The sequence below is a fragment of the Protopterus annectens genome, chromosome 10.part0 (assembly GCF_019279795.1).
Source record: "Protopterus annectens isolate FY-2018-M chromosome 10.part0, PAN1.0, whole genome shotgun sequence".
NCBI classification, from domain to species: Eukaryota; Metazoa; Chordata; order Ceratodontiformes; family Protopteridae; genus Protopterus; species Protopterus annectens.
The window spans coordinates 796600931-796624275 of record NC_056744.1 but is presented as its reverse complement, the minus strand read 5'-3'; the positions used below and the strand labels follow the sequence as shown (position 1 = coordinate 796624275).

At 33.8% G+C, this 23345-nt stretch overlaps 1 protein-coding gene across 3 annotated transcripts in view; it reads left to right on the top strand.

Moving 5' to 3' along the window:
* Nucleotides 1–5955, top strand: part of PALMD (palmdelphin) — a 648769-nt gene extending 642814 nt beyond the window's left edge. For all 3 annotated transcript variants that reach the window (XM_044085619.1, XM_044085620.1, XM_044085618.1), the window contains one exon: nt 2711–5955. In XM_044085619.1, coding sequence (XP_043941554.1) covers nt 2711–2754 — 44 coding nt within the window. In that variant the 3' untranslated portion in view covers nt 2755–5955. The remainder of the gene's footprint in view (nt 1–2710) is intronic.
* The last annotated feature ends 17390 nt before the right edge of the window (nt 5956–23345 follow it).

Genomic DNA, 23345 nt, shown 5'->3' with positions numbered 1-23345 from the left:
GTAACACCATCAAACAGGTTATGCAATAAAATAAAACTAATTGTGTGCAATAATAAATGTAAATCACAATTTGTCTGAAACGCTATTGTTAAATTTGACATGGAATTATTTTCCTTGAATAAATTAACCAAACTAGATATGAGGTAAAAATAGCCACCTAAGCAAAAAACAACAATAAAGATTTTTTTCAGCTATTCTAGAAAGCTCAGAAGCAATACCCAACACTGCACAAACCTAATAGTAAATAATATCACATACTAAGACTCTGAGGACATAACAAATCTACTAGAGGATAACTTTAGCTCAACGTCACCCTTCTCTGCCCTCTTATATTCCCAGATCAATTATCCACAGCTATACTCCTTCTCAAATACCAATAACAAATTCTCAAAGCACTTTGCAGGGCCAAGAAGACTCCTTCTATGCAACCAGATAACATACCATGCTGCTCGCTGGCCAAGCTGAATCAGGACCTGTCAAACCCATACAGAGGCTTTTAAATATTATCTTCCAAACAGGCTTTGTGCCAGATGAATGAAAGACAGCAGCAGCAGTAAAACCTATGCACAAAGGTGGGACATCAATGGCTCCATCATAGACTCATAATTCTGACCAGTCACATCTGTAAGGCTATGGAGAAGATAATTATGAAAACAATGAATAAGGACATAGGTAACCTACAAACTCTTGACCCAAACCATTTCAGTTTTGGCAGTGGCAGATCCTGCCTTCTTGGTCAATTTCTTCAAAAAGATTTATGAAGCAATGGATGAGAGAAAATTGGTCCACACTGCACATCTAGACCTCACAGAGGCATTCCACACCATTTTACACTGATGTATTGCTAAGAAACTCTCCCAGCTAAATGCTATTCCCAATGTATCTCACTAAGCAGCAATTTTGCTCACAAACAGAACCCAGGCTTTACCTCTTGCAAAGGACCTGTCACTAATGGTGAACTCAGTGGATTAGTGCTTGGGCCAAACAGCTTTTACTTTCTACTCCTGTTCTTTGCTGGCTAGTATTGTATGCTGCTAAACCCTAATTACAAGGCCCAATCCCAACATTGCATAGGGTGCTTAACGAAAGCTTGTTAAGCACCTTTCTGATATCAGAAAGGTGCTTAACAAGGCTTATCTTTTCCCATTTTCTCATGTGAAGCCTTGTCAAAGAAACCAGCACAATTGAAGATGATAAGCACCCTGGCAGGAAGCAAAACCATCCTCCATCCTTAAACAGAGCAAGCACTAATTATAAAACTGAAGGATTTCCTTCCTACGTGTAATGTAATTATCTTTGGAAGTTGTCCCAGACAGCATTGATGAAAAAAAACTACTCAGCTACAAACAAGCCAAAAATAATATGCAGTAAGATTTTTTTTTTGCAGGCAGGGTACTCTGGAAGCCAGGCTGAACCAATGGACTGAATCTGTTTAGCACTCACATTAATACATAAACTCTCATACTGTGACAAGAAATAACTAAGGATGATATAGACAGATGTCACTCATTTCACAAACATGCTGATATCTATTTGGTGGGTCATCTGCCCGACTAGGTATAGGAAGCGTGGAATGCTCTAGAAGTCAGGCTAGGCATCAAGCCTTCTGCAACAGAAGTCCTGAGTGTTATCCTTACTGCAACAGAAAACAATATGATGAGCCTCATTTCTTCCACAGAATTCAGCAGTACAAATGTTACATTTCATCATTTGAAATAAGTACTGTATGACGTCATTGTGCTTGGCCTACAACAGTTGTGGATCACTGTCAGAAAGTGATAAACCTATCCACTGGAGGACAGTCTACCATGATCTTTATTACAATGTTTTCTTTTCCAATGGTCATATTCTTCACTCATTTCTAAATATTTTGTTTGAATTCAGTATATATTTCACACTGGCCATAATCTCAGTTTTGTGAACAAAAAAATATGTTGTTCCTCTCTTTTCCCCTAAGTGTTCAAACACACATTTGCATCCTTGACGCTGCACTTTTATTAGTAACACAACAACATCTCACCTCTGTTCTTCGCCATTCTTTTTGGAACAGAATATGTGTTGGTATTTGGCAGAACCATATTTAAGTTATGGTTGTACGTACAAAAGACTATCACATTTTGTTAGTTATATTTAACATTGCAGGTATGTGCTTTGAAAAACAAAATTCCATGTTACAGGATGCGCATAAATAAAAAGTAGTATACATGAAGTCAATATTAGTATAACAGAAAAGCAGTCTGTGTAATCAGCAGTAATTCAGAAAATGACAATCTAATTTACATAATATGAAAATAGGAATAGATTTGCCTGTACACGTAAGTACGTGTAACTTCCAAAACAAAAATAGTATTAATACACATTAAGAAACATAGACAATGTTAAAAGAGTGATCTAAATCAGATTTTCTCAAAAGGGAAGATATTTATATAAGGTTTCACAATAAAGTAAACAGATGACACTATAGATTCTGCCATTTTTCCTTTGAAAAGCACTAATAGCATTCAAATTTTTGTTTACTAACAGCATGTTTGCAAATGCATGGCATGCCCAAATCTAACCGCTAAAAACCTAACACTACATCTTGCAGTGCATAAAAGATATGTTATGATTTTCATTTTCACTCTATTCTATATGTGATCACTTTTACACACATTAAAAAGGAAATCTGAGTATTACTGACTTAATTGGCTTATTTTCTTTTCATCCACAGCTTTAAGAATGAGAATGGCCAAGCTGGGCAAAAGGGTGATCTAGACGTAACTCAGGCATGCAGAGAAAAGAACAGAACAGAAAACTGTTAATGCTTTAATTTCAAATTTAAAAACAGAAAACAACAGTCTTCTGCCAAATTCTCTATATTTTTTCTACTCAATGGAAAGCTACAGGCACAGTTCACAACATAAGAAATAGTTTTCAAAATGGGATTAAACATGTCCAAAATGCTGACAGCATACATGGATGAGTGTAAGCGTTTTAATGCAGTCATTGGTCTATGATGTACATTTAATGCAATTTAAACAGAAGGTTATTTGAAATGATGCCTGAAGATGTACAATTTACTACTTTTTAAGTTCCTAGTGATTGTTTTTTGTCTTGATATATAACACAATTATTCTGGTAGTAATGAGTATTCCTAAATGTTTAATAGAGAGACTGACTTTTTATCGGGTCTGCCAAACTTCTGAGTATTTTAAGCCACACGGTTTATACTGTAAATAACAGAGAAAATAAACAATAATGTCTACATAAGAAGTATTTAGCATTTTATAGAAGATCTTTTATATTATTTTAATGTCCATCCACTTCCATCACATATGACCCAACCTTACTCACAACTGACTTGTCTGCATCCTGTTGTATCCCACTTAAAATGTGGCCCTCCTCACCAGGAAGACATGGCCTTTTTGCATCTCTTAATGAGGTCACTAACTCCCTTGAAAGGTGAGTGTTAAAAGGAAATATATCATATATACAATTGAGGAGGGGATTTTTTTTTTTTAATTTTAGAATGCCAGCATAACATTGCTAATGTCTTTTACTGGTTCATTTAAAATATTTCATTGTCACATATTCAGAGAGCCTTTAGAATGTACTGTTATGACATAAGAGGTAAGGCTGACGCAAGAAATGGCACTTATTTGTTCAGAAAATGAGAGTAAGATTTCAGCCACACCTTTTATATTTCTGCACCCCCCAAAAAAAAGAACAAGTTGCCCTAAATAGGATTACATCAGTATAGATGCAGAATGTGAGTTATATCTTGATGACAGAAGTGTCCTGATATCTTGTACATTAATGAAGGAATTTTGTCTGTACAACTCTTTGGAATTAAGATATATGTCTGAAAATGTTAAAAGTAGGGAGCAGACAAGAGGCAGAAAGCTCAAACTTTGCATGATTATGTCAGCAAAGTCTGTAAACTCAGAGCTTCTGCTTGTTCATTCGTGTCACTCATCCTTTTTATTGTTAGATACAATGTGCACACATATAATGGTGGTCTTGGTTAGATTCTTATGAGTTGCAGAATCTGATCTATTTTTGTATCAACATATAATTTCGGTAGAATTGCTTTCTTAGTAAAGTTTGCTGAAAAGTAGGATAAGAATACTGTAGCTAATAAGGCAGCTCTTGCTAGCAACATTTCAACAATTCTACTCAGAACAACATACTAACTGCTAAAAAAGAATATGTATATAACAAATAGTGGAAGTAATAAGCTCCATGTCTTGACCTATGTCTCTTCCAAGTTGCTTAGTCTGGTTTGAAGCTACGTGCTAATGTGTGTGAAGCCCTGGTTTCTGAATATCTCATTAATTCACTACTTCCTCTGACCATAGTTGTCCTAGTCTGAACTGGATTCACAGTTTCATACAACACCTGAACCAGCTGAAGCACTGACCAATACCTAGAATGAAGCCTACCTCTCCCTGGGTGCCCCTATTTTCTAATGAGAGATTAAACAAATTAATGTTTACAAGCATTAATTAAATAATTGACAGACATTCATTAACGTGTAACTTTTTTATAGTGCTCAGTTCAGAGGTCCATTTTGATGCTTGCAGAGTTTTAGGTTGCTAAACATCCCAAGTGGATGTCAACCCCCTACCTCCAGAGTTTTAGTTTTCTTACTGATCTCCTGGCATAGCTCATTAAATGAGTAAAATGTGGAACACTTAGAAACAATTTGCCAACAGCTTTAAATAAGAAGCTCACAGAATGATTAAAATGAACTACTTCATACTTATAAAAAGTGTTTTTGATAAATTAACATGATTCAATATTATTTACCATGGATATCAGTTAAAACAATTAACACCGAATAAGTGACAGACCCTTTCAATGGGGAACTGCATGGAACATGGGCTTTTTAAGACTAAGAATAAGAAGCATTGCTCATAATGAGGTACACATGAAATGTATGCCTCCCAGATACTATATGCTGGAGTTTGTTCTTCCTGTTGTGTCTGGATTAACTCTGGATACTCTAGTTAGCTGCTATCACCAAAAGACATGTTGCTTGGGTTGACTAGCTTCTATACAGAAAGAAATGTAGTTTTGAATATTTTTTCCTCTGTGGGTTTGTGTGAAGGAATTCACCAAATGTAAGTGCATAATAAAATTACATAAGTAAATATAACGTCATTGGACGTTTATTAAGTATTTCTTGATCGATACTAAAATTTAAAAAAAAATCAGTTGAGAATCACTGAAGACAGTGAATCTCTGTTACGTCATTACATCAGTAGATGCATGGCATGTGATTTGAGACATTTGTTTTATTAGTAAACTTTTTTCTGTTGTAATACAATAAATTAAAAAGGACTAAACAGGAGCAAAGCATCAGATGTAATACAAATCAAAAAGCTTGAAAACAATTACACAAAACCTAAAGGATTTCAAAAAAGAATTGCACTCTTCAGTTTTATTGCTGAAAGTTAATTTCCAAAGCAAAAGAAATATCAACAAACAAACTTTAACAGTATTCATATTTGTATAACTTTATGCTAGCAGGTTGAATAACATCAGTAACTTCTTAAGTTACACATCATATTTTTAATCATTTCTGGAAAAAGATATGACATGCAACATTTTTAACTGAAAATTGTAACGTGCCAAATGTTCATCTAACAGACTATAAGTGTGCAAATACATCATGTATTCTTTTAAGGTTACACTGATTTAGTAATTGTACTGTGATTGTGACACTAATATAAATTGACTGGCACATGTTTTGTTGTTTAACACTGGTTCTGCTTCCTATTAAGGCTGCAACGTAACATTTCCTCTGATATGTGGCATGTAAACCTGATAGTGTGAAAACTTTTTCTGCCACTGGAATTCAGACGGTGAACATTTCTTTAAGCTGTAAAATTGTGAATTGTATTAACTCTGTGTATCCTACTGTTGTTACCTTCGGTAATTATAGCTTTTAGTAAAAGTACAAATGTTTCCTGAGTTCTGTCTGGAAGTAAGTGATTACTTGGGTTCTGGTGAATCTCTTCAGAACTATGACTTACATGTATTTTTAGAAAGTTTGACAATGTCATTGCATTTATATTATGCTCTATAAGATATAGTGTTATATAATGTAACTACCATAGCATAGCCCTAGAATTCTGGACAGTATTTCTACCATAATGATATAAAATGTACTATGATTTAGTACAGAATGCCATTAAGTGAGAATTTTCTTTAATGTGTAGTGCTGAAACATTTCAGCTTTTAAAACATTAAGTTCTAGCTTTTGCTACTGTTTCTAGCAGAACAAAGGTAGAAGCCTCCAAACTCAGTTTAGGCATATACCCTTTGAAGTAGAGAAATTGTCTAATAAAATCCCTGTGAGGAAGATTCTCTCACCAATTTTAGTGAACACATTAGAAAAAGTCTTGTAAAATGAATTGGTGATTGAGCACTAAATGAAAGTTATGTCCATACAAAAATGATGTTTCGGGTCGATCTTTGTTCAAATGCTGTAATAATTGAATTGGTTGCCACATGTGTCTTTTCTCAGCATATTTTGGAATTTTCTGCAAACCTGAACTCCTCCCCTCATTCCCATGATTCACTGGTTTGCTGACACTCTCCAAATCAAGTCTGGCCTCTAACTCAGCTGAAGTTAGGACCTAAGAGTTCTAGGCTTAAATCCTGGATCACTAAAAAGTAATAACGTTTATTTGCAGCATTGTCACCTCACAGCAAGAGGTTCTCCTGTTCAATTCTTGGCTGGAGCACCTTCTGTGTGCAGTCTGCATGTCCTCCCTGTGGTCGAGTGGCGTTCGAAAGACATGCGTAGAATGGACGTGCCTTAGTTGAAGGTTGGGCATCGAGCTGGCACCTCAGCACTGAAAAAATCTACTGCCAATCATTAGTGGACTGGAGTTCCGCTGTGGCATCCCCTAACCAGGAAAACCGAAAGAACAACAACAACAACATAACAACTTCCATGTATATAACTATATACAGACAGAAAGGATAATGTCTTCCATACATGATTAAACTGATAACTAACAGATTCTCCTCCAGGTCAATGTAAAAGTGACAGCTTAGTAGGGAGAAGCTGTGTAGGTATATTAAAGTGTATGGGCAAGGTCAACCAGATATGACATTATGATAAGTGCCTCCATACCTGAGTTGATCCAGGCTGTACACTGTACTAATTGGACCAAGTTCACAACAGACAATTAGATGGTATCTTAACAAAATCCCACACAAAATGGCATCTCCAAATGAGGTTTTTGATGTGGATGCTGGATCCAGTTTATAATTCTTTACAAATATCAACAATGAGGTCCATGTAGCTGCTGTTCAAATATTATATATTGCCAGGTTCTTGATGTTACCAAATAAAATAGCTATTGTTTTTGTGAAATAAGTTGTTGGTTTAAACAGTAAAGATTTATGGTAGAAGTATAACAGTAGAGGATACAGCTGAGCATCCCCAGGACAATGAGACCTTTATAACATTCTTTCCCAGTTTGTTAGAAAAAGAATGACACAAATAACTGTTGATCTTGCCTAATTTGCTTTGTGCAGTTTAATAATAAATAGAGTTGACTGTGTACAGCCAAGTAGTATCACTTAAATTCTCCAGTGTTGGAGTACTGGTACATTTATAGTTTGGTGAAATTGGTTAAGATTAAATTATGAAGTTACTTCTAGGTATGCCAACATCTTTGTGAAGAGGAAGATAGGTTTACAAACAGTGCATGTAATTCTGAGCAGAAGCATAGCAAGGGTGGGCAAAGGGGCAGGTGCCCTGGGTGCAAGGTGTTAGAGGATGCAATCTTGAAGTGCACTTCCTACATTCTCCTTTCTGTAGTGACATTTCTAAATGTCAGTATAAAAAGCAACTTCAGCACATTAGTGCCTTGTGTGGGGTAAGTTGTAGCAAGATGAAGCAGAGATGAATAATTCAGAAATAAGCTAGCTTCTTAAGGCGGCAGCTCTGTTTTCATAAGCTCTTATTATTATATCTCTAGTGATGTATTACACTCTGCACAAATAAATTTAATTGGTCCTTTTGTTGGCTATGGGGGGGGGGGCATTCTGTCTTCAATTTGAAAAAAAGGAAAACAAAGATTTGTTTGTCTGACCATCTAGTGGAGTGCCCTCCATCAGTTTCAAGACCTTTCATTTTGTTAGCTTAAGAACTGTAGCTTTGTTTTTTGTCTACCTGTTGGTGGTATCTCGCCTCATCCACTTTGCCTTGCAGATGAGCCAGTGTTTGTTGATGGGACTAGCTTTGCACAAGACTGCAAATGCATTCTCCTTATATTCTATCTTGGACTCACTATTCCATTCTGACTGCTTTTTATTAGAAAGCTGAGACTGTTGGACCCATGGGTCCGTGGATGTGACGGTCTCTGAATGTACATGTTGCCTCCAGTTTAGCCTTATATTTTTGATCTAAAATTCATGAGCCGTACATTTTCTGTTGCAGTCTTTTGGCAACTACATCCACTGGTATGTGAGTGCATGTGGCTTCTGGCTAATGGATGCATTAGGCTCTGAGGGGCAGCTCATTAGAGGGAGGGGAACCTGACCCTCCATTTGGTGTTGTCGGTTTGATGCTTTTCGCACCGAGTCTGTTTTTTTATTTGAGCTTTGTGGCTCTGGAATTCAGTCCCTGGCATCTGACGTGGGCTCTGGTGCATTTGTTAAATGCATGATTTTAGTTATGGCCATTTTGTTGTTCACCTTAGATACTTTCCTTGTTGTCTCTGCTCCCATTCATAGAGGCTTTGCGTAGGTTGTTAGTTATTGAAGACTGCTGAGATTTGTGTTGCTTTGGCAACGATGTGCCCTCCAATTTTGTTTTGCAACTGTACCTCTTAAGTATTTTGGACAAAAAATGCTAAACATGCGTGAGCTACTCTGGGCTTCTCCCTTGCACTATTTTGTAATTGGTTAAAAGGTACGCAGTGAGAGTTTGAATGCCAGTTAAGAAACAAAGCGAGAGATAGTTTTTCTTGAGTGTGCGATCGTAGCATTCTGCTGTATTGTGTTGGAGCCTGAAAAACGTTGCTTATCAGACCCTGTGGTTCTGAACTTACTTATAGTATAGTAGCTGTTTATAAACAGCGTGCATTTTTGTAGTTTTTTTTAGGATTATTAAAATTAAAATTGTATATGTCATCCAATAGTATTTTACTTAAAGAAAATATAAATCACCCTACATCTATATATTTGTAATCTACTCTTGATGCTGCAAAAACTTTACTTTTTGGTGATGTTAACTTTCATAAAGAGGCTTGCAGAGCCGAGGTAATACTTGTTTTAGTAATATGTTTAAGTCTGCTGATCGACAGGTTTAACTGTGCCTGTTAAATAGCTTTATTCTTTCTCTTAAACAGGGAGCATTTTATTATTAGTAAATCAGTAATTGAAACACATGGGGCTATATATTAAGCAGTGCTGATGTATTATGTCTGTGCTTACTTTAGAGTCATGTGACACAAGCAACTGTTGCGACTGGTTTAAGGGTGATGGGGTCACAATAAATCATCTCTGATAATTGCCAACACTGTCTCCATTTAACAAAAATCAGGGAATATATAATACAAATGTGTACTATACAATATTCATAGCAATATTTAAAATATGTACCAGATTTTTGGTATTTATCCCTCATTAAGCTTTGGGTTCACTCCCAATTTTTGCAATAACAGGCTAGCAACAAAAAGAGATACTGCCAAAATGGCTGGATAGAGTTTTGTAAATAATTATATGTTATTGGTGAATATTTATACAGAAAGCTTCTGTTTCAATTGTATTAGAACTGTAATAAATCAGTACTGACATGGTTTATGTTTGTATGTCAGGCTACATTTTCTTTTGTATATCAGTCTCAGGATCTACATGAGTAGTCAGCAAATCTGCCCTTTAGTAATATAGATGTCTCTAATTCCATGAAAAGAGGGAATGGCTTGTTCAAGCTTTGCTATTTCATTGACCACACAGGCTCTTGATATGAAACTGCCAAAATGGAGAGTTTTTTTTTTTTTTTTTTGTATAAGACATTTGTAGTTATATCACTAAAAAGGAGATTTCTATCATCATTTTTTATATTATGTTCAGAACACAGATTCATATCTCCACCTCTATGTACAATAATTGCATAATGAACTGATACTACTTCAGTAACATCACTGTTTATTCTTATATATGCTAATATACATTATTCGCCTATCTCTAGATTTAATATATGTCTTTAAAACTCCATGAATCTACTATACTTATTTGAAAAGGGGAAAAAAAGGGGAAAGGAAGAAAAAAAACACATAAAAACACAAAGCCATATACTACACTATCTAATTACTAATGGTTCTCATGGGTAAGATGTTTAATATGAATATTTTTTAGCTATGTCAAAGTATTTAGATTCTAATATTAATTATTTGGATTAATAGCAATGTTAACAATACCAGTCATAAGGACTTAGCCCCTTCATTGTTGTTGACAGCTATTGGTCATTTGACCCACGCTACTGAAAGGCCAAAATTCCTGTTATTTGACTTAGCAAGTATATAATTACATACTTTATTTGGGATATCCATATATTAAATCCAATAGGAACCCAGATAAAGGTATTACTTTGACATAGCTTAATTGATGTAATGTTTAATTTGTTCTTTCATGTTGTTTTTTCTATTGCTATGCAGATGCATTTTGAGACTCATTAACAACTGATTAGAAAACTAAAATTTTAAATGAATCCTAAATATATATTACATCAGTAAACAGCAGAAACGCATTTATGATACAAAAATTGATTAGTTTACTGTTTTGTGAAAGGAGGAAAAATGTAAACAAACTAAAATGTAATTGATGTAAACACAATAGCTGTTTAAATATATTAGAGGAAAAAAATATTATATTATAATATTTCTTCTCTGAAATATTTGCTTGAAGAAGAAAATGAATGAAGTACTTTATATAGAGACTACATACTATAACTACCTAATTTTTAAATATATAGTTTAAAGTACTTTTTAACTCATTTATGAAAATTTTCTAATAATAATGATTGAAGTATGACATATTCTATCTGAAAGAATATATTGGGAAGGGGGATTATAAAGATGTTCCTTAAATATACTCAATGTTTTAATACAGAAGGAAATATTTATTGAGAATTTTATTACTAATGTTATTTTGCTCTGTCACAATTATAAGACAAAACAGAGATATTTTAATGTATCTAAATAATTTGAGGGAGGAGGAGGAATATATAAACTAACTTGAAACCTGATTTAACTATTTACTTCAAGCTTCATATAAAAGTATTGGAACATATTTATTATGATTTAAAAATAACTGTATTATATTGAATGCCATGTAAACTACAAATTGACTATGAAGTAACAATGAATGCTAATTTTGAAATTTTCCCTTTTGAATCCTGAATGGAAAACAAACATATTTCAATTTAAAACATTATTAATATGCTAAATATGTTATAAAGAATTAGAGTTGTATATAACAATATTTCTATACACATTATTATACATGTATCTGCTAGCTGATTATATTCTTTTAACTTATGTAAATAATATGTTATTGATTTTGAGGTCAAAGTGAGCTTAATCTAAATACTTTTCACGAGGTTAGAAGGTTTGCTTGGATAGTATTACTACCCAGGCAAAGAGGTACATTACCTCATAGTGATAGGGAATGTATTATACAAGCTGAAATAATAAATTTAGTAGTTCATTTATTTTTTTTATAATGGTTCGGTGTCTACAGGTAAAATACTCATTACATATCTGAACAATACGAAATCAAAGTATTTTTATAAAACAAAACCATGAGACAAAGTTATTTCCATATACTATCATATAAAACAGACATAAAGTAAAATATAAAATGTTTATCCATAAATATTAATGGTCTGAACAATAGTAATAAGAGGAGGAGCTTATTCAAATATATACATTTACATAAACCATAAATAGTATTCCTACAAGAGACTCAATTGTTAGATATAGATATAAAAAGTATAAATATTAATAATTACACTGTACTAACAAACTCTCAATATAAACAAAAGAAAAGAGGGGGGTAGCCATATTAATTCGTAATGAAATCATAGCTCCCCAAAATAATCAACACCTATTACGATACATCAGGCATGTTTTGTCTAGTGTCTATGAAATTAAATAGAAAAGTATATACTTTAATAAATTTATACTGGATACCAGGACTTGGACTAGGAACAGTTAAACATCATTTTGAAGAAATAATTAATTTAACTAAAGGTCGCCTGATAGTAGCAGGAGATTTTAATTGTATAACAATGATAAAGACACTGACTCAAAGACCACAAGAAGAAAGTGACCTATATCAAAGGCACTTTTAAACTTCACAGACACCATGTACTTAAAAGACATAAATGATTTTGCTGATCCAGACTTATTAATTTATTCATTTTACTCTCATAGGTATAAAACCAGCTCTAGAATAGACAGGATATATATATATATATATATATATATATATATATATATATATATATATATATATATAAATGATTTAACAGCAAAAACAGATAAAGTTAAAATAATAAGCTGTCCACCATCTGATCATAGTGCACTAGTTTTTGACATAGAAGTTAATCACATAGCTACAAATCCCATCACAAGAATACCCTCTTACATCACAAAATTAACAGAATTTAAAGAGTTCTATGAAAAAGACATTAAAGCTTTTCTTGAACTAAATACAACAGATGATATCTCAGAAATATATATTTTGGACTTATTAAAACCATATATTTATGGAAAAGTATTATCTTGGTATATTAATAAAAGGAAACCCTGGAATAAAGAAATTATAGAATTACAAGAGAAAACTGATAAATTGAAGATGGAAGTTCAAAAAGGAAACACAGATTCAGCTCAAGAACTATTACAAATTAACAATAAATATACAGAATTATTACATCATAAGATTATAATTAATTTAGAAAAGATAAAACTAAATTCTTATTCCACAAATCCAAAACATCAAAAACAATTAGCAAATAGGACAAAAAAATAATCAAATCCAAACAAATTAAAGAAATATATATATATATATATATATATATATATATATATATATATATATATACTAAGAAAAAAGTAACAGACTTAAATGGTATTCTGGAAGCATTTAGACAACAATATATTTTGGATAATTCTTTAAAATCTCAAAAAAAAATACCTACCAAAGATATAAGAAATTACCTTGAAAATAAAATTCTCACTAGGTTAACACAAGAACAAACAGACACTATAAATAAATCAATTACAATGACAGAATTGAAATCACAAATTAAAAAACTTAAAGTAAATAAAGCACCCGGCCCAGATAATATATTACCTGAAATGTACCAGTTAATACCTAATCAGGCTTTAGCCTTACTTTTAAAAGTATATAACCTAGTTAAACAAGATTTAAATATCCCACCCTCTTGGAAATATTCATTGATATCCCCGATAATTAAATCAGGCAAAGATGAGAAACAATGTTCATCATATAGACCAATATCATTATTAAATATAGATTACAAAATGTTCATGGCAATATATGCTGACAGAATCAAACACTTTCTTCCCATCTTAATTCACGAAGACCAGACAGGTTTTATTAAGGGAAGAAATAGCTATGACAACCTTAAAAGAATCTTATCACTTATTAATTATACTAAACATATAAATCTTGATTTGAACATAATTTCCCTAGATATTAACAAAGCTTTTGATTCAGTTAACTGGAATTTTCTTACATTAGTTTTAAATACATACAAGTTCCCATAAATTTCAACACTCTCATTCAATCATTATATAAAGAATCTATAGCATACGTTAAATTAGGATCATATAGGTCAGGACCTATACAAATCAAAAAGGGAACTAAGCAGGGTTGCCCTTTATCACCACTGCTATTTGCATTAATAATAGAACCCTTTGCAAATCAAATTAGTTCAAATAATAACATTAAAGGAATACGTATTAATAAAACATTAAACCTTAAATTACAGCTTTTTGCTGATGACATACTTCTAACCCTCTCAGACACAAATAAATCATTACAGGCATTATTCAATGATATAAAAGATTTTCAAAAAGTCTCAAACTTACACTTTAATGAAAACAAAACAAAAATCTTATCATGCAATACCAAAAAGAAATATATAAGCAAAGAATATTCCAAATATATAGCAGTAGACAAAAATACTGTACTGTTGTCTGCATGGATGATTAGGCAAAATCTGTATGCTGGATGCCCTTCCTGATGCAACCCTCCCCATTTATCCGGGCTTGGGACCAGAACAAAGAAATGCACTGGCTTGTGCATCCCCAGTGTCTGACAAGGTGCCTAGAGAGGAGTTGTGGTATTGTATGAGGAAGTCGGGAGTGTCAAAGAAGTATGTAAGAGTGGTACAGGATATGTACAAGGGTAGTGTGACAGTGGTGAGGTCTGCGGTGGGAGTGACAGATAAGGCGGAGGTGGGACTACATTAAGGATCAGCTCTGAGCCCTTTCTTATTTGCAATGGTGATGGACAGGTTGACAGATGAGATCAGACAGGAGTCCCCGTGGACTATGATGTTTGCAGATGACATTGTGATCTGTAGTGAGCGTAGGGAGCAGGTGGAAGAGACCCTGGGGAGGTGGAGATATGCTCTAGAGAGAAGAGGAATGAAGGTCAGCAGGACTAAGATAGAATATATGTGTGTGAAGGAGAGGGAGGATAGAGGAATGGTGAGGATGCAGAGAGTAGAGGTGGTGAAATTGGATGAGTTTAAATACTTGGGATCAACAGTTCAGAGTAATGGTGAGTGTGGAAGAGAGGTGAAGAAGAGAGTACAGGCAGGTTGCAGTGGGTGGAGAAGAGTGTCAGGAGTGATTTGTGACAGACAAGTACCAGTAAGAGTGAAAGGGAAGGTCTACAGGAGGGTAGTGAGACCAGCTATGTTATATGGGCTGGAGACAGTGGCATTGACAAAAAGGCAGGAGTCAGAGCTTGATGTGGCAGAGCTGAAGATGTCAAGATTTGCACTGGGTGTGACGAGGATAGACAGGATTAGGAATAAATATATTAGAGGGGTCAGCCCAGGTTGGAAGGTTTGGAGACAAAGCCAGAGAGGCAACATTACGTTGGTTTGGACATGTGCTGAGGAAGGATGTAGAGTATATTGGGAAAATGATGCTAAGGATGAAGCTGCCAGGTAACAGGAAAAGAGGAAGGCCTAAGATAAGGTTTATGGATGTGGTGAGAGAGAACATGTAGGTGGTTGGTGTGACAGAGCAAGATGCAGAGGACAGGAAGAAATGGAAGCAGTTGATCTGCTGTGGCAACCCCTAAAGGGAGCAGCCGGAAGAAGAAGAAGAAGACAAAAAATACTGTATTTAGGTACAGAGTTACTTGAAGATTTAACTGATTCACTTATATTTAATTAAAAAAAACTAGATAAAATAGAGCAAATAATATCTAACTGGAACAAATATATGTTTACAATGGGAGACATCCTATTAAATCAATCATTTTCCCAAAGTACTATATAGAATACAAAGTTTCGCATTGCCTCCTCCCAAATACGTCATCCAAAGATTTAACAAGATAATATTAAACTTCTTATGGTTCCAAAATAAACCCTGAATTGCTTTAAATAAGCATTTACCAGATTGGGAAGAAGGAGAAATTAATTTACCTGACATTGAGACTTACATTGTATCATCTGTTGTCAAAAATATAACCTTATGGTTAAATACTCACTACATCCCTATTTGGAAACAAATACATGAACAGATCTATTTAGAACTTAATCAAAGTCATATACAGGATTATTTAACTATCATACCTTCACCCCTTATTTGGTTATTAAAAAATCACCTAGTAGGAAATAATAAAAATAATAAACTACCATCAAAATATATAAATACTACCCTAAAAACATTTACAACATATATAAACAAAGTCCCAAATATTAATTCTTTTTTTTTTCTGACTCTACCAATAGCCTTTACACCCACTATCCTTGATACATTCCAAACACAAAAAATAAATACATTAAAGAAAAGTTCAATAAACTATTGGTAGCAACTAGTAGAACAAGAAAAACTGTTAACAAATGATCAAATACTTAACAAATATAATATAAATAATGATTCATGGTTACTCCTGCAAATTGTAAGACAATATCTTATAAACAAAACAGAACAAATGCAAACAACAGTTAAACAAAATGTTCCTAAATTCATTGATTATTTTATTATAATCACAAAACAACCTTATCAAGGAAAAGGCTACCTATCTAATATTTATAAACTTATTAAGAAAACAAAAATCTATTATCCAGAAGCATACTGGAATTATTACTTACAGATAAACAACCACCCTCCTAATGAAGAAGAGAAAAAGATTGTCTTAAGATTCTCAAAACAAACAACATTATCATTATACTGGCAACTATTTACTTGGAGATATTTAAACAGAAGATTTTATACACCACATAAACTAACCAAAATATTTGCTAGTGAAGATCAATGTTGGAGATGTTAGATCAAGATAAGAGCTGACTGGCATCATATTTTTTATGAATGCATATGTCTCACTTTGTATTGGAAAAATATTAATTACTTTCTTCAAATTGCTTTTAATGATAATTATCAATTAACAAAATCAATGATTTTATTCAACATTTCCATTCCGGATTGTGTGCCAAAAAAATATTTCAAAATACTATGGTCATTGATGGCAGTAGCACGCAAAATTATCACCATTCACTGGAAAAGTATGACTTCTCCCACATTTAAGGAATTGAGAAACTTGTCTTTAACAGTTGAACATATGGAAATTTCTACACTGAAAAACAGAACAACCAGACCTACATCACTTTATAACTCTTGGATGAAAATATTAGCAATATTTGAGAAAATGAGCAAAGATCTATGAAATAACTTTTTGTTTCTTCACAATGTTCTTAAATATAAAAAGCTTTTACCTGTATAGACACTAATGTATATAGTTAATGTTTGCAGTTTATAGTTTATAAAATTGTATATATATTTTTTCTTTCATTTTAAATTTATGTAATGTTTAATGAATTATCATATTCAAAAATAAAAAAAAAGAGAAGCAGTAGATTGGAGTGGGATTATGGAAAAAAGCTTCCTAAATCTTGGGAGCTATTTCCTGGTTGTGAGGTATTTCTTGGTACTGCTTCTGAGTTGCAACAGCATAGAGAAATAGCTGTGTGACAAGCTGAGGTGAATGTAAGAAATGGAAGTTTAACATCTCTGACCTTTGTACATGCAGTTAGTGAAGAGAAGTGATAAAGTACAGTAGCTGCTGTAAAAAGAATGATCTGGTACTGAAAGTTCTGAAATGGTTAGCCAATGGACAGGTTCAAACTTTGAGACAATATCATAAAACCTCTGGGATTTAACATAGCAGATATAAAGTCACTAATACATTTGGGAAAAGAGACTCATATTGACATCACATTTGAAACTCCGGAACTGGTGTCCTATTTTTTTGGAGGCATGATAAAGACAATCTGTGAAATATTTATATTTAAAATGTTATATTACAGATAAAAAAGGTAACACAACAATTGTGAACTTATAACATCATTAATGAAGATACTGAATGTTTCTTAAAAGATGCTTTGCAATGAAGGGACTGGTATTACAGAACCTTTGATGCCACAGTATTTGGAGTGTAGGATAGAAATTTGGATTATGCTGAAGATCATAGATAATGAAATATGAAACTTACCTAGTGTATGCCTGATCAAGGATACAAGGATGTTCTCAAATATTGTGGACAGCCACTTCCAATATGGCTGCACACTGATCAACAGCTTAACTTCACCACTCCCACTCTGAAAATAGAAACTCAGAAAGAACAGACAGTGATATTGTCAGCTTGACTAAAGTTCAGTTACTGGCTAATAAGTATACTGCCTAGATACTTGCAAAAAAAGAAACAGAAAGCCTGAAAGAAAATCAACTAGAAAAGGTGAAGAGAAAACATTGACTTAGGAAGAGTCCTGTAAAATCTCTAACTTTGTTGCAAGACATGCCTTCCAGTAATCTAGAGGAAAAAAATAAGTCAAGTGTGCTCACAGCACTAAAATAGTATATCAACTCAAATAAAAGGCTGGAAAAATGGAAGAAGTTTTAAACAGGCATTCAGATGAGCTGATAAAATGCAAAAATCAGAGGCCAAAATAAATAAAAAGCTGTCTGAGTATGAGACTACTCAAGAAGAGATGTTTCAAAAAATGGTAGAATTAAAGGACAGCACACCTATGGAAAATCTGAGATTTTCTGCTGTACCAGAGAACTAGAAGGAACATACTGTATTAATTTTATGAAAGCACAAATGAGCAACTGGACTTGTATTTCACAGCAGAAACTGTTACTTGAAAGGGCACACCATGTGTACACTCCAAATCTGGTCATAGGAAAGCAGCCAAGACCTTTATTAGTAAAGATACAAACCAACAAGCAAAAAGGAGTTAATCCTGACAAAAGTGTGGCAAAAGGGCAAAGTATTAAATGTTGGTATTAGTAGAGTGTTTGTGGGAAATGATTATTCACTATACACCAAGTAGAAGGGAAACACATTTCTACCAGTAATCAGGGAATGTTGAAAGGCACATGTGAGATTTAAGCTGCCATATCCAGCTGCTTTCAGGATATCTTTCTGAAGGATCAAAGTCATTTTGATGTAGAACAAGCTAAGGAGGAAATTCAAATGTTTGTCCAACAAAAGGTGAGTCATCAAGCAGAAGGATGACTCTGCTTCTCACTCTTCCAATAATAAAGCACACAGAATAATTTTGCCAGTGAAACCTTTTTTATTGTTCCAAAGGAAAATGTTTGAAAGACAGAGAAAGCACAGGAGTTGACCAGAAGAACTGGGAGCACCTTGGAATTGAACTGGAATGTGGAGATGGAGGTGGAGATGAAAAGGAAGAAGACCAGTAGCAAGAAATTTGATGAATAAATGTGAGACTGCAAAGCATCAATCACACTTACAAAATATGGCTGTATAAAAATAAGTGGAAAGAGTGGACTTTTGTTGACTTTGTTTAGCTTGTGGGGAACTGAAAAGCATTTGCCTCACTTTATGTCAGTAAAGTTTGGATGGACTCTGAAGATAGGGGAAGAAAAAGGAAAAAGATAACTGTAAGGAAAACAGTTTTTGTTCTTAACAGTATTTCTATGAAACTTTTGACAATATAAATTGCATATTTTATTTATTTTAAAGTATTTTAGTTCTTCTTCTTATATGTGATACAGTTACTAAAGTAAATAGATGCCTTTTTTCTTCTACCACTTCTCTTACTTTCTTCTTTTTTTTGGCATTAAGAAATGTAAGCATTACAGTTCAAAAAGAGAAGAAGAGATAGACAAAGGCATGTTTAGGTTGATAGACTGCAATCTTCAGTTCTTGAGTGGGTGATAGGGTATAAACGTACACAGATCACAATAAACATAGAGCTGCTATGTTTTCTCTTACTTTTGCATAGGTAAATGTCTGGATTAACACCTTTGATGTAATCCAATAACAAATTTTAAGTGGAAACAAGTAAATATGAGAACACAGAATATATTGAAAAGCTTTTCTTTAGCAATAAATGTTTCAGATTGTCTTTCAGGCTGCAGCAGTGGACTACATTTTTCTTTTTGCTCTTACATTTCCATGAAGATAAGATGATAATAGGGCAATAAAAGTCAGAACACTAGCTTCTTCAAGGCTAAAAGTTAATGATTTCTGAAAGTATGCAATCTTTTTCATGCAGGGATACACTTAAAATAAAGAAGAGACACCAATTAATGTAAGTAAAAGCACAGGCAATAGCATGCATCTTAGTATGGATAATCTCAATTTCAGGCTAATTAAGGTCTGTGTTAGCAGCTGTGGGTTTAGCACAAATGTTCCTATTAGGAAGCTTACACTTCATTATTTGAAGTTGTACATAGTTATGTGTGTTTGAAAAAGAAAATGTGACATAGGTTTCAATGTTGATAATAAGAAAAAACTGTATAAAAGATTAACCTGTCAAACATTAATGGGTGCATGTATCACAAAAGTTGGAAACAGACATTTATAAAAGCTGCCATATATAGTAGGTGGGAATTATGACTTTTTACCATAATGGGGATCATTTCCATATTATCATAGAATGTAAATGGTCTTACAGATACAGAAGAAAAGGAAAGTACAAATAGCAATGCTACAGGAGACACATTTGCAAAGATCTGAGCATATGCATTTGATAAAGAAAGGATTTTAGGAAGGATATTCTGCAGAATATCTGGGACAAAGGAAAAGAAGAGTACTTATATTAATTGCTAGAAAACCTCCAGTAGCTATAGAAGGGGGGAAAGATAATTGGAGATTTGGGGTAGTAAGGGGCTACTGGCAAGGGATGAGGATTATGCTTGCATGTTCCATATATTATATATATATATTATATAGATATTCCATATAAAATGTTATCCCATATAAAAAATGTTATTATGGAGCTTAAAACAATTTATGAGAAATAATCAGCTTTCAGCAGGGACTATTACTTATAGGTGGGGACTGGAATTTGATTTGCAAAATTGGAGGGCTCCTCTCTAATAAGTTGTGTCTGAAAAGAGAAACTAGGCAGAGGTGTCTTCTTTCCCCATTATTATTTGCATTATATATAGAACCATTGGCAAGGGAAATAAGGGACTTAGAAGTTTAAGAATATAATTGGTATGGCGTTCAAGAAACGTTGGCTTTATTTGCAAATTATATTATTTTGTACCCAATGGAACCAGAAAAGGAGATCTCAGTGTTGTGGTACATTTTGAGTGAGTTCCAGATTTTTTGGGGATATAAAATTAATGAAGATAAAACAAAGGCTATAGCTATAAACTCTGTACTCACACATGAATGGGTTCAGCAATATCCATGTTTATGGAAGACCTGCTAAAATGAAGTATTTAGTAGTATGGGTTAAAAAGGATTCTGATATGGCAGCTAAGGACATGTGAGAAGAAATTAAACAAAAGATAATACAAAACACTGAGAAACTGGAAGCTTTTGCTTAAGAATATGGATAGCAAGATACAAGCATTAGAAATGTTTTAGTCCCTTTAACTTTATACATAGGTCAAGCATATTTTTTACCAACCAGAGGAGAAGTTGTGGATATTAACTAATAAAGAGTAAAAAAGATTTTATTTGAGAGGGGAAAGGGGCAAGAGTCAAGTAGGATAAGCTGGCCTTCCCAATAGAACAATGAGGTTTATGATTACCTTATTTGAAGGGATATTTTAGAGGTATACAGTTAAGCCTCTTTATATATAACAAAAGCAGAAAGCTATTATTGAAAGTGAAAAAGGATGATGATGATGATGATGATGATGAAGCAGGGGTGTAGTTCAAAAAATAATGAAAGAATGGGATTTTGGACCCTGATCCTTAAGAAGGATCCCTAAGAAGAATAACAACAGTCATACAGAATTTGCTCTTCCTGTCCTAACTTACAGTTTTGGAGTGACTGACTGGCCCCAAAATGTGTTGGATAGATTAGATAAGAAAACAAGAAGGATGCTTCATGTTCACCAAATGATTTATAAAAATTAGTGCATACCAAGATTATATATTCCCCATTCTGAAAGAGGGATGAGCCTCCTTGAAATTGATTACATGTATAGTTCTACAGTCATGGGACTCCACACATATCTGCTGACCTCACAAGATGCAAATGTAGTTAAAGTTTTGAAATATGAGGAGAATTAATCTAAGATGACTTCTCTGCTTAATCTTGCAGAAGCATTTCGCATCAAGCAGGAATGGAAATCAAACCAGAAGTAGATAAAAATCAGGCAGCAACTGAATGTGCCAAAAACAAAAGAAAGAATATAAGGTGAAGGACCAGATGAGAAGGCAAGAAATGTGGAAAATGCATAAATATAGTTGCAAGTATAGAAAACTTCCGGAAGATCCTCCTGTTCTTCAGGAACAAATGCAGGAATAGTTAAGGAGAGGTGAATTCAAACCAAGAGATGAAAGGTTAATACTGGTGGCCCAAGATAGTGGGCTATGTACACTCTGGTTTAAAAAGTCCATTGAACATGTGGGAGAAACAAACAAGTATAGGCTTTGTAAAACTGAATTGGAAACATTTGCACACCTTGTTGCTGGTTGTGACATACTAATGGCAGAATGACTGTATGCTGAAAGGCATAATAATGTGGCAAGACTGTTGCACTGGGGATTGTGCAAACTTTATGGTATTAAAGTGACTGAAAAACTCTGGAAACATGAGCCACAAAACATCATAGAAAATGATGAAGTTTACATCACATGCGATCACCCATTACCAACAGTTCAAAAGACAGATGCTAGAAAACTACATATAGTGGTCCATGAAAAGAAGACGAAAGCAGAATTGCTCTTTGAAATTGCCACACCCAGTAACTACAGTGTCTTGCATACAGAGACACAAAGTCATAAAATATCAGGATTTGCAGGCAGAAATGACAGCAATGTGGAAGAAAGATACCCAGACAGTTCCAATAGTAGCTGGAGCAATGGGTCTTATAAAAAAGAATCTACAATCATATTTAGATGTGTTACCAATAAATGTAACCCCATACGAATTGCAGAAGGAGTCATTACTGGGCACATTGTGGTGCTGTGAAGAGCACTTTTGGCTGACAAAAGATTGAAACAATACTAATTTCATGAGCTTTAATCATACTTTGACTTAGGAATGGGGTCCATTCCCATCATGGTATTAGAAACACAAAAGACTTGGAAAAATTAAAAAAGAAAATTATTATATTTATAAAGTAGCAGAAAGTATACAAAGAACTAAGCCAAAGCAGGAGTGGAGAAAAGATATTCTGCCAATAAGGATGACTGTGATTAGGGGTAAGGATAATAAGCAAGAAGGGGACTGGAATTTTACTGGAGGAAGTTGGCAAAGGAGCCAACATATTGGGAATAAATAGAGAGAGAAAGGTATTAGAAAGGGAAGAGGCCAGAAAATCATTTGCAGGTTAGTGCTTGCCTTCCCTATCAGGAATTTATATCACAGTATAGGCAAAGAGAAAGGGATAGGGGTATCATAAATGAAAGACCCGCTCTGGCTGAGCTTTTAATGGAATTTAGAACAGAAGTTGTGGCTACAAAATGGATAATTAGTAGGGCATATAAAGTATTATATGATAACTGTAGGAATCAATCAGAAGAGATCAGAAAAGCTTGGTAAGAGAGAGATTAGATATGCAATTCACAAAGAAACAAGGAAATGACATATGTATGGCTCCCAAATATGTAACAAGAAATGGAAGATTAGG